At 46.5% G+C, this 13,309-nt stretch overlaps 1 protein-coding gene across 1 annotated transcript in view; it reads right to left on the bottom strand.

The window, feature by feature from the left end:
- HCN4 (hyperpolarization activated cyclic nucleotide gated potassium channel 4) overlaps positions 1-12,589 on the bottom strand; it is a 169,145-nt gene extending 156,556 nt beyond the window's left edge. Inside the window, exon 1 of the mRNA XM_073361426.1 lies at positions 11,711-12,589. Within this exon, the coding sequence (XP_073217527.1) occupies positions 11,711-12,345 (635 nt within the window). The 5' untranslated portion in view covers positions 12,346-12,589. The remainder of the gene's footprint in view (positions 1-11,710) is intronic.
- Between the last annotated feature and the right edge of the window lie 720 nt (positions 12,590-13,309).

Below are 13,309 nucleotides of genomic sequence, written 5' to 3'. Positions count from 1 at the left end.
ACTTCACCAGGTTTCCCATCCCCCAAATGTGCAGGGGGCATAAATGTCTGTCAAATTACAGCAACGTTAGAGCAGCTCTGAGTAGAAAGGAGAGCTACAAGGTACCAAGTGCAAGGAAGGGAAGGTACTCATTGCCAGTAAAGCAAGCACTTGTGCAATCACAGAAACCAGACCCACAGCTGTGAAAGAGGAGAGGGGAAGCTCTTGCACCTTTCACTGCCCAGAGTCAGTTGGCAACCTGCAGAACCTCTCCTGCTTCTAAGCTCCTTAACAATAGATGCATAAACACAGGCAACCTGTCCCTCCAAAGTGGCAAAGATTTAAATCAACAGTTAGCATGTTTGGAAGAAGCACCACAAATGAGATTAACTCATGTGCCTCACTGGGGCTTGGTTGGGACCCTATCATATCAGATTGATGGTCCCTTGAGCTGACCTTGGAATTCCCCACTGGATCATCATCTGCCTCTCTCTTATTGACACATCCTTCCATTGCTGCATGCGGTATCCTAATAGGAGCAACTGTCTGGTTTTATTACATTCTGGTGCTAGTGCCAAGCACAGGATGGCCACAATTGACATGAATATACTGCAGGGGGCAAATATACTGCATTTGTAAAGGGACTTCAAAGAAATGAAGCATTAACTAGGGTCAAGGTCAGAAAAGGGCCACCAGAATGGCACCTTGTTAGTGCCTGGAATGCACTTGCTCCCTCCTCAATGTTCTCAACATCCTAACCACTTGGTCTGCTGACCAAAAAAACAACAATACATTTTAGTGCTGTCAGCACTGCAGAGCCCATACATCTGTGCAGAGCAAAGCTGCATTCTATTCTGCCTCATGCATCACCAGCAAAATTGGCCACCTAAATGAGGATTCCAGAATATTTCCTACTGCCTGTCATAGACGAGGCAGAGAATAGGCAGCTTTGATTTGGAGGCACTAGGATGAGCTTTCAACGTTGCTAGCTAGGAAAATCTTGTTCTGACTTACAAGCTAAGCCATTTAATAGAGAAAGGGAATGAGACGTGCTTAGACACTATGGTGATGGACATGAATGCCTAGAGAGAGGAACTGAGATGTCATTACATAAAACATCTCTTAAAATGGCTTAAAGCAGAGTCAACTCTTCTGACAGACGCTCAGTAGCCTTGCTATATCCCAGTATCACGAGGGGCGTGGCACCAAAAAGGTGATAATATTACAGATCAGGAAAGAGATTTTCACAGGCACAAAGGACAGTTCAGCACTGAAAAGCAATGGGAGTTGGGCATCTGATTCCCCTTTCCATCTTTGAAAATCTTCTCCATAGCCTCATGTTGTATAAAAGCTGCACCCTTCCTACTGTACAATCACACAAGGGACCAGACTGGAACACGGTTATACAGGCCCTCTGTGCAGCCATCATTCATTTAGCTCTGTGGGTTGAATCTCAAGTTCCAACAAGCCAGTTCCCGGAGTTACCTTTCACTTACGCTCATCTGTGGGAAGAGATATACAAGGAAATGGGTTCTTTGATGTTCTCAAAGGAGGAAAAGGATTTGGCACCTTTATTTCTGAGTGACATTCATCTGCAAGTAAAATAATTTAACAGCTTGTTAGAGTGCCAATTAGAACCAACAATGATTTGATTGACCTGTAACTGCCTTGGCATTAACATGTCTTTAAAAATGAGAGAGAGAGAGAGAAATGCATGATGTGGGAAAGAGGAGAGCTCTGATACGATGGTCCCAAGAGCAGTCTGAGTAATTCTGTGGCTTAGCTAATAAGTTACTGATAAGAAACAAACACAAATGTCAGTAGTTTCAAACTAAAATGATGCTGATCTCCAGAAAGACAGCATTCTGGTTTCTGTATTCTGAAAGCATTCTGATGCGATATTATTTACTTTATTGCACCACATACTATTGTATAATGCAAAACAATGTATACTATTATACAGTGTATACTATTGTATAATGCAAAACAATGTATACTATTATACAGTGTATACTATTGTATAATGCAAAACAATGTATACTATTATACAGTGTATACTATTGTATAATGCAAAACACCTGCACAGCAGAGCCCTGCCTGTTTATAACACTGAAAATACTTACATGTATTCGCAAAAAGAAAAGGAGTACTTGAGCCATGCTCAAATAAATTGGTTAGTCTCTAAGGTGCCACAAGTACTCCTTTTCTTTTTGCGAATACAGACTAACACGGCTGGTACTCTGAAACTTACATGTATATTTTTCTATGTGCTCACCAGTAATACTTTTATAAAACACACTTTCCCACCCCCAAAAACAAACTTGTTTCATCCTAGCAAAATGAAGATTTCACTTCTATAGACATGTGTAATCTGGAGGGTTTACGTTTTGAGATTATTTGGATCCAGCAATCAAGAAGTAGAAGGGTTTATCTAAAAATGGGTCTTTATAAAAAGAATTCCACTTTTAGGTCAGTGTAGGGGGGAGAAAAGGGGACTGCCATTCCTTGGGCAAAGGGATTGGGAGTGGGAGAGGGAAATGGGAGGTGGGGAAACCGAGAACCAGTAGATGAAGGGAGGAGACTGAGATGAGATGAGGAGCTGTGGGAAAGGGGGAGACTGGGACCGGCTGGGCAAGGAGGTTGGGATTGAGAAAAGTGGGAAGGAGGGGGCGGGGAGTGGAGACGGCTCTGACAAGGAGCTAAAAAGTGGGGCGGGGGACTGGGACTTGCTGGGCAAAGAGACTGAGGCCTTGTCTACACTGGCACTTTACAACACTGCAACTTTCTCACTCAGGAGAGTGAAAAAACACCCCCTTGAGCGCTGCAAGTTTCAGTGCTGTAAAGTGCCAGTGAAGACAGTGCACCAGCGCTGGGAGCCTTGCTCCCAGTGCAGGTAGCTACTCCCCTCATGGAGGTGGGTTTTTTACAACACTGGGAGAGCTCTTTCCCAGCGCTGGTGCTGGGACTACACAACCGCATTAAAGCGCTGCCGCAGCAGCATTTTAACGTTGCTAGTGAAGACATGCCCTGAGTCAAGGAGCCGGGATGGAACAATGACGACACAGATTGGATGAAGAACCTGCAGAGGGAGATTGGGACTGGGAGCCAGTGGGCCTGGGGACCGTGAGCAGAGGGGACATTGGTGGAGACTAGGGTAAAAGAGATAGATTAGATAAGGAGTCAGAGGGAGGGGAACTGGGTAAGGAAAATTGGAACAAAGATATGGTGGGGAGAACTAAGGATAGAGAGGCGGGGACTGGGAGTGCAGGGGAGACTCAAACTGGGTGCCCAGAGGCATAAGACTAGGCCTTGTTGGGCAAGGAGATTGAGACAAGAAGTCTGAGGAGGGGAGACTGGAACTGTCTAGGATGGGGTGGGAAAGAGACAGGACTGACACAGGGACCAGTTAGAGGGGGAAACTTAGGGAAAATGAGCATAAGAGTGCATGCCCATCAGAGCACACACACACACCAGCCTAGAATGGAACTCAAGATTCCTGAGTCTCATCATTCCCCTGTTGTCACCAAATAGCAGTGAAAACCATAGTGTGTGTCTCATGCCCTTTTAGTGCTGGTCTACATAGATACCCTGGCTACTGCTGCTCTCTTTCACTCTGTTAGCTCAAGTGGCAGAGGTCTGTGTGGCGGATCTAAAGGTGCCAACCCTACTAATGATCTGCATGTGTGCTATTATGATGCTAAGTGATGGAATTTCTGTGTTTTTAAAAAAACAAACTTAAAAACTAGGAAATGACACACACAAAACTATTTTAAAAGAATGTTATTAAGGTTGCAAAATCAAGCACTCAAATGACAGGAAATGCCCAAATTAAGATTGCCTGTACAACCTTAACTCAACCCCCTTGTATATACGCATTGTGATATAGTAATTACAAGAGCATATGCTATTTTTCCCACATGACTCCTGCCTCACTCAGTGCACAGGATCAATCCACTATAGGAATGAATGATGACTGTGTAATGAAACAAGAGTACTTGTGGCACCTTAGAGACTAACAAATTTATTTGAATATAAGCTTTCGTGAGCTACAGCTCACTTTATTTGAGCATAAGCTTTTGTGAGCTACAGCTTACAGCTCACTTCATTGGAGAATTAGCTTCATTAGCTCACGAAAGCTTATGCTCAAATAAATTTGTTAGTCTCTAAGGTGCCACAAGTCCTCCTGTTCTTTTTGTGGATACAGACTAACACGGCTGCTACTCTGAAACCTGTGTAATGAAGGAGACTGTTGTCAGTAAGACGCCTGCCCCATTTGCTACAGAAGTTGGAAGGTGTATGACGAATTAGACAGGAGACTGCAGGAAGAGAAAGGATGGTCTCACCATTAAGCAGCAGAATGCTGCTCTGAAATGCTAGCATTTCCTATTTAAGGCTTGAATTTGCAGCCTCCGTAACATTCTTTCAACATACACTGGTGTTTTGTTGTTGTATAATACATAATCACGGCAGTATTCTATGGCTCCACCTGAGGTACTCAGACCCCTGGGGGTACACAGAGGTCTTCCAGGGGGTACATCAACTCATCTAGATATTTGTCTAGTTTTACAACCAGCGAAGTCAGTACAAACTAAAATTTCGTACAATGACTTGTTTATACTGCCCTATATACTATACACTGAAATGTAAGTACAATATATATATTACATTCCAGTTGATTTATTTTATAATTATATGGTACAAATGAGAAAGTAAGCAATTTTTCAGTAATAGTGTGTGTAGTAATAGTGTAGTATAATAATAGTGAAGCCTTTCAAATTACTTAAATACTTTTGTATTTTTAGGTCTGGTTTTGTAAGCAAGTAGTTTTTATGTGAGGTGAAACTTAGAGGAATGCAAGACAAATCAGACTCTTAAAGAGGGTAAAGTACTCTGGAAGGGTTGAGAGCCACTGTTCTATGGTAATAGTCCAAATCTTGCTCTGTCATTATGGTAATAAGCTGCAGGGTTTGATTCATAGAGGCACTACTTTCTTTAAATGGTGCTTGTTCTAGTACCTGAACACTCCTCATAAACAAATGCACTTATCACCACAACACCCTTTTAAGGCAGGGAGCTACTATCCCATTTTATAGATGGACAACTAAGGCACAGACAAATTAAGTGATTTGTACAAGGGCACACACAGAGTCAGAGGCAGGAATAGAACCCCTGAATCTAGACTAGCCAACTATAAGACTGGGCTTCCTCTCTTGGAACCTGAGCCAAAACTCCCTGAAGTCAGGAAGAGCCTTTCCAATTACTTCAACAGGATTTGGATTAGGCCCTTGTGTGACAGATGTTGCAACCCCATGCAATATCTCTGGGACCATGCTGCTTTAAGCGTATAATGTACCACTGGGGGACAGGGATTGTTATCACAGCTCCTCCACGAACAACAAAAAGTGGGGGATGATACAGGTGAATCAGTTAGGTTATAAACACCTCCAGAGGGGTATCGTTTCCTTGGGTGGGGGTGTTGCATAGATTGGTTCAACTGGGTTTTCCAGAGACCAACAGACAAAGAAAGGGCTTTTGATATAAAAAGGCCAGGTTTAAACGGATGCAGGGCCTGCTTTCTGATCCAGCAAACAGGGCCTTCTGTCCAAGGGGGCGGAGCAGAACCATTGCAGAAGTGTTGGAAAGATTTTGGATTACTAGGGCCCCATAAGACTCCTGGGTGACTCCTGGTATGTGTTTAAATCCATTTATTGTTTTTATATGTTTTCTCTGTAATGCTTTTACCTGAAGAATGTGCTTGCTTAGAAAGAGCTGGGTGGTAAATTGTGCCTGTCAGTAAAAACAGTGTCATACTCAAAGAGAAAGCAACACACAGGGCTGGCCTTTAAGCAGATTGGCTTGCTGGGGATATTTCAATGGATGGCAGGGAGCTGTGTGGCCTTAAAAATCCCCCATCAGAAGGGAGTGGGTCAAGAGTCCCTGTCCAGAGATCAGTGACAGCAGAAATCTGAGATATGACTGGGCACTCCTGGGCTAGATAGGGGGAGGAGGTGGAATACAGATGCAGTTTCCTTGAACCATTCCTACTAAATGCCCTAGAGCAGTGCTTCTCAAGCTATCTGATGTGGGGGACTGGCAATTTTTTTTTCCAATGTGTGCACAGACCGGCATCCGATGGCTCAAGGACCGGCACCAGTCCGCGGACCACCACTTTGAGTAGCACTGCCCTAGAGTACTACTCCCATGGAATTCAATGGGAAGTTTTGCCTCAGTAAGGATGGCAGGACGGGGGTCAGTGAAACCATTTCACAATTAGCAATGTAGCACCAGTTTTAACCCAAGCATAATCAGTTTGAAAATAAGAAAAGAGACTCCAGTGTTTGAACCACCTGTGTTTAACCTGTGTCTTTGACTGTCCATTTTTACTGACAGACAAAACTTTTTCTATCTCTCACTTAAAACAGAAGTCTCACCCAATTTGCATTCTGAGAGACATTGAAACAATGTGCAGCTTCCATTCCACTTCACTAACAGTAGCAAGCAATTCACAGGATCAGAGTTCACTATGGTGGGTGGTCTCAGAACATGGGCAGGAATAAAATGATGCAGAGAGGTAGCACTCAGAGCCATTTTACAGCAGTAGGTAATGAGCATACCATTGCTGATTCAGAACAGGAATGACAATAACTGCCTGATGAACTGACATAGGCAGTGGGTATCGCTGTACATGTTGCAAATGGTTTTTCATCTTAGCAAAACAATTAGTAAAAAGATAAGCAGGGAAAGATCCACTAGTGGATAAGCACAGATCCACTAGTGCCCCATAGAGTCCTTCACAAATCAGTAAGTCTATTCAAACCCAGTCATGAGCCTTGTGTTTCTCATCCCCTAGTTGGGCCCAGACAACCAGGTTTAGTGTGTACTACTGTGGGCAGTTCTATTGATTCCACAGTAGAAAGAACTACGCCTGATAGTGTCTGGGGGATTAGGGCCACATTCAGGAATGAAAACAACTGTGTTCCTTAAGAGTTCCTGATGCTCGTACATTTCACCTGACATTTTTTGCGGCTCAGTTCACTCTAAAAAGCAGCATACTACACCCACTTTGCAAGCAGTTCCTGATCACAGAGAGAGCAGATATCCCCAATATCCTCTACTCGAACACAAATTAAAACCTATCGTTTGCCTATTATTTTATCTTAAACAAATTGTACTGGATCAATGCTTCCTCCAAGTTAGAAATTATGAATCTATTTATCTAGCCACTGAAAAAGCTTTCAAAGTTTCACATAAATCTTGATTTAGGAAACATACATTGAATCTGCACTGATGTGCAATCAACCATGAATGCAAATAAACTCTGGTAACTAATACATAGGTATGCTTCACAGTGTAACAGCAATTTCTAATAGAAAGTGTATTGGTTAAATCACTTTTTAAGTGCTTCTAGAATTAGCCCATTCACTAGTCACCATACTTAGGGCATTGGAGTTGATTTTGGTAGAGGTCATTCAGTTTCTTTCCCTCTTGCAAAGGACTAGAAGCTGGGATCAATGGAACATTAATCCGTATTAACTTATTTTACTGTTGGAGGAGTCATAGATTTGCCATTGAATTAACCATATTAGGTGTAAAACGGATTCTTTAATGACAATCTATGATGAAAGCATCTGTTGTGCCATTGTGACAGGAACTGCCCTCATGCCATTGTAAATCAGGAGTACCTCCAGTGAAGCAAGTGGAATTACACCAACGTAAGTCAGGTCAGAATCAGGCCCAATAGTAGTGACTCGACATACTGAGGCATCCAGCCCACAGGTTTACATCCCCAGCTGTCTAATGCAACAGCAATGAGTTTCCAGATCTCTGTCTTGCAGGTGCAAGAGCTACTCTCAACAGTGAAACTGATTACTCCACAGAGGCAGGAAACAAGATCTGGGGCCTGATTCTCCATTGCCCTAGAACTTGTGTAGTCATTACAAAATATCAGAGGGGTCGCTGTGTTAGTCTGTATCCACAAAAACAACGAGGAATCCGGTGGCACCTTAAAGGCTAACAGATTTATTCGGGCATAAGCTTTTGTGGGTAAAAAAAACCCCATGGGTTGAACCCAAATAAATCTGTTAGTCTTTAACTCCTCCTTGTCATTACAAAGTGTTCCCCTAGCACTTTGGAGACAATGCAGTTACAAGGCAACAGAGAATACTGTCCTACCAGCATGGAATCTGTACCTGCCTTTGATTAGGAGCAGTCAGTATTGCACTGAGTAATTTGCAATGGAGGAAGTAAAGTCCTTTGGCTGAAGGATACCTAGCGCTTGGAAGTACTTTGATAATACCTGCTATTTGTTGCAAGCTGCTGCATTTCAGAGGCCAAAAATATTGTCATCCATAAAAGGGAGAACTAAGTTGCCCCCAAGAAGGATGCTTCAGCACCAAAATCAGGGAAAATTTGCCCCCTTCAGTTCAAACACTGAATCATAGAATCATAGAATATCAGGGTTGGAAGGGACCTCAGGAGGTCATCTAGTCAAAGCCCCTGCTCAAAGCAGGACCGATCCCCAATTAAATCATCCCAGGGCTTTGTCAAGCCTGACCTTAAAAACTTCTAAGGAAGGAGATTCCACCACCTCCCTAGGTAACACATTCCAGTGTTTCACCACCCTCTTAGTGAAAAAGTTTTTCCTAATATCCAACCTAAATCTCCCCCACTGCAACTTGAGACCATTACTCCTTGTTCTGTCATCTGCTACCACTGAGAACAGTCTAGAGCCATCCTCTTTGGAATCCCCTTTCAGGTAGTTGAAAGCAGCTATCAAATCCCCTCTCATTCTTCTCTTCCACAGACTAAACAATCCCAGTTCCCTCAGCCTCTCCTCATAAGTCATGTGCTCCAACCCCCTAATCATTTTTGTTGCCCTCCACTGGACTCTTTCCAATTTTTCCACATCCTTCTTGTAGTGTGGGACACAGTACTCCAGATGAGGCCTCACCAGTGTCAAATAGAGGGGAACGATCACGTCCCTCGATCTGCTGGCAATGCCCCCTACTTATACATCCCAAAATGCCATTGGCCTTCCTGGCAACAAGGGCACACTGTTGACTCATATCCAGCTTCTCGTCCACTGTGAGCCCTAGGTCCTTTTCTGCCAAACTGCTGCCTAGCCATTCGGTCCCTAGTCTGTAGCGGTGCACTGGATTCTTCCGTCCTAAGTGCAGGACTCTGCACTTGTTCTTGATAACCTCATCAGATTTCTTTTAGCCCAATCTTCCAATTTGTCTAGGTCCCTCTGTATCCTACCCCTACACTCCAGCGTATCTACCTCTCTTCCCAGTTTAGTGTCATCTGCAAACTTGCTGAGCCACGGTCAGTATTATCAGGGAAATCTACACAGTTCCTTTCAGTGGCAGTCATCTTCATAGGGATATTCTCAAGGAACCTAGAAGCAGGGAAAGGGAGAAAACAGTGGGGGGAAGACAGGCAATGGCCATAGACTACAGTATCGTCTCCCCTTCTCTTCATCCCCTTCACTAACATCCATTGTACAACCAATGCTGCTGTCCCATCTGTGGCAGGCCCAGTACGGACTGTGGGGAGAAAGCGTATATTGTGTGCCAGGCTACTAGCATAAGGTTAGAAGGGAACACAAAGCAGCAGCTGATCATCTTAACTGGAATTTAAAACCAAGAGTGCCTTGCACCTGAGGACAATATCCAGCCAGAGCTATCATCTCTGCACAAACACAAGGCTACATCAGGCAAGGACTTAATTATTAATACTAACAAATCACACACATGCATGTGACTAAGAGACCTACTGCATGTTACAGACTTGGCCTGATCATTTGGTCTGGGTGTGTCTAACTTGCCTGCATGTTTTATTCCTGTGTGTGATACGGTGAATGGCCATATATTGCAGCACCTCAGAAATAAAAACTTACCTCATAATGTGTTGCTCTATTTTAATCAGTCAGTGTTGGCTAATTTAGCAATTCTAGCCAAATAGGAACATCTCACCTTGTATGAGAGGCGCATTGGCTACTATTACAAACATCTCTGTACTGGAGTTTGACAGTCTGGTTCTATGCTGAAAAATTAGCCCTAAAGAAAGAAGGGGAGAATGAATTCACAGTATGAGTGAAACGTGCAAACTCTAGGCTACTTTTGGATGGAGTCCGCTCAGATAGCCAATGCACTAAGAACCAAACAAACCCTTTAAGATGCTATATGCAAGAGAACAGTTCTCTAGAATAACCTAAGAGGACACAGAGGTTTGGTTCGGTTTTACATCCAGGCAGAGGCAGATAAGACAAAGATCTGTAGACAAGGCCACATAATTATTGTTTTTCAAGCCAACCCCTCACATTCTACTGTGTTTGTGAGACATCTTTTTAAACCCTTTTCAATCAGTGCATGAAGGAGATTATACATGCAAGGACTAAATATGATGATGTGACTATTGGAAACCCTTACGTGCTGGGTCAGCAGTGCATTTGGGGCTTCAATGCATGGATTTAATTGACAGTGCAGTCTTTCAGATTAAAAAAAAACCCCTATTATTATGTGTTAATTCAAGAAATATAAATTAATCTGATCACTGGCAGGTGTGGACCCTTTAAATGTGTGAACTGATTTTTAAATCTCTAAAACATAGTTTCAGGAGCTTTTTATTGGTAAGAAATCAACACTTCGCCTCCCCTGTAACTATCTCCCTGACCCCATCCTAGGAGATAATGCTGTGCTGGACAATTTGCAGTGTGCATTTTGTGATATGTATTTGTATGGAGAGCTTCCACTGAATTTTTATGTAGTGTATAAGCCTGTTGTAATTAAAGTCGAAGCAATAAACCTTGGACATTGCTTGCACTATGTACTTCCTTACTGACTGCAGTACTTTACATATTGCACCGAGGAACACTTGCCTGTACAGTAGCCATCCGTTCACCCCAAAATACCCAAACACTGTGACAGAGGGCATTAAAGAAATTGGATCTACTGCTTACAAGTTAATTCTCTCATTAACCCACAATGAAAGATTGCCACTTAAGTGAAAGTGAGAACAGTTTTGTAGCAAAACCAGGCTGGCTAACCCCATTCAAATTAGTTCCACAAACAGGATCTATATATGCAACAAAAAAAAGTCTTAACCATTCTTTGAAGGACTAGGATTCTGCTTAATGAATGGCGCTATCCCTTGTACATACAAATGCCTGGCAAGTAGTGCTGCAGTAAGTAGCCCTATGGAGCAGCAGCAACATCCTTACTCCACTCTTGGAGGGTGGGAGAATAACGATCTGGGGATCAACAGCAAACAGCGAAGCTAGCACATGAACAAAACAGACCCGAGGGGTGGAAGTGGAGAGGCAGGAGCAGTTTAACATGCTACAGGCACCAACTAACCACAGCTGTGTAGCGGCTGGAGGGCAGGTTCCCAGTTACGCAGGACTGTGGAGTGGCCCTTAACGCAGGTGGAAGCTGATGATACATTTGACAATATAGTCAAAAATAAGATGGAGGGAGGTGAAAGTTTTGCTTAAACTCAGCGGAGTAGGAGAGCGGGTTTGCATTGGGGCTGCTCAGCAACAACTGTGTCCTCTAGCTCCAGCGACAGGGAAACTAACCAGAAAAGTTCCCTCCGCGCGGGGGCTCTGGGCTGGGAGGGGCACAGCAGGCGGTGCGGGAGCGGGGGGATTCTGGACTGGCAGGAGGCCACGCGCGGGGGGTGGGGGGTGCACGGCTGGTGGAGGGGCTCTGGGCTGGCGCGGTCTCAGTACCTGAAGTCGCTGTAGGGGTGGATGATCCAGAACCCGGCGGACTTGACCCGCTGCTGCTCCCGCTCCACCGCCTTCTGGCTGCCGAACATCCTCAGCGAGAACTTGTTGACCCCCGGCTGGAGCATGGCCCCGAACTGGCGCTGCATGAAGCCTGCCTGGCCCAGCCGCAGCTCCTCGTCCGGGGTAATCTGGTCGCCCCCCGCCCCGCCTTCCACTTTGATGGAGGCGGAGGCGGGCAGGGCCTGCGGCTCCGGCGGGGGGGACCGGGCGGGGGCCGGCGGGAGCTCGGGCTCCCCCCCGCCCTGGGGGCTCCGCTCCTCGCCGGGGGAGGCCGCCTCCCCCTCGCCCCCGATGAGCCGCCTGCCCTCGGCCGCGTCGTGCAGGTGCCGGCTGGCCAGCGAGGACAGGCTGCCGCGGAAGCGCCGGCAGTCCCCGTTGGTGCTGCTCTTGGCGCCCGGCTCCGGGCCGGCGTCTCCCCGGGTGCCCCCAGCCGCGGGCAGCGGCTTGAGGCGGATGCTCCGCCTGCGGGTGTCCTTGTCGCCGTCTCCCTCCTCATCCATGATCGACGCCTTGGCCCCGCCGGGCTGGGGCAGGCTGTAGAACCGCTTGCGCATGGCGGGGGGCAGCTTATCCATGGCGGCTGCTCCGCCCCGGGGCCCCGGCCTCCCGCACCCCAGCTCACCGGGCAGGGGGGGCCGGTGGCAGGCGTGTCATCTCCTCGCCGGAGCGTGCCAGCCACTGGCTCTGCATCAGGCTCAGCTCCGCGTCCGCAACAGGGGACGGCAGCCCCGTCCCGCTTCAGCTCCTCGCTGCCTACTCCCCGCGGGGCGGGGTCACTGCAATCCCGGGCCGCCCGGAGCCCCGCCGCCGGGCAAGTCTAGGTCCGAGCCGCACGCCGGGCCTGCCCCGCTGCGGCAGCAGCCGTGGCCATGCCGCCTGCGAACGGGCTGCGGCTCCGGCACAGCGCACAACTCGCAGGGGTAGCCGCCACCCACCCCGGGGAGCCTCCGCTCCTCACCTCCCAGCCACTAAGACACAATTAACCGCAACTTGCAGCATCCCCGGCTTGCTGACATCACTGCCCTCCTCATCCCTCCTGCAGCTGCTGGGGCTGGGAATATTCATGAGGCTATCTAATTCAATTGGGTTGCCATAGGAGCAACTACTGCAAACAGGCTCTGCCTACCTGAGCCATCACCCCGGTTTCTTAAAAGGGCAACGTCTGGCTGGGCAGCGGGCGTGTAGCTAGATGGACACTGGAATATTTCTGAGCGCAGCCTGCACTGTCCATTCGGGTTGGGCACTACAGCGCTGCTCCTGGTCCGGGATCCCAGGGTCCTCTTAGCTCATTGAGAAGGCTTATTGTACAGTTTAGTTTCAGAGGAAACTACTGGGGGGTAGTGAATTACAAATATTAAAAAGAGCAACCCAGGATCATTTCCCCTCGTTCTGGGAGTTGAGGCTGTGTCATGCAGTGTTGCTGCCGAAAACACTGTGGCTTTGGTGAAAGGGGAAAAATGTAAAGCTAAAGCGAGACCAGTTCACCTTGAAAAGCCAGCGTGCTGGACACATGCTTGCTGCATGCAAAGCAGAGGGTCT

Source organism: Lepidochelys kempii, chromosome 10 (genome assembly GCF_965140265.1).
Source record: "Lepidochelys kempii isolate rLepKem1 chromosome 10, rLepKem1.hap2, whole genome shotgun sequence".
Classification (NCBI taxonomy): Eukaryota; Metazoa; Chordata; order Testudines; family Cheloniidae; genus Lepidochelys; species Lepidochelys kempii.
This window is presented reverse-complemented; position numbering and strand designations above follow the sequence as displayed.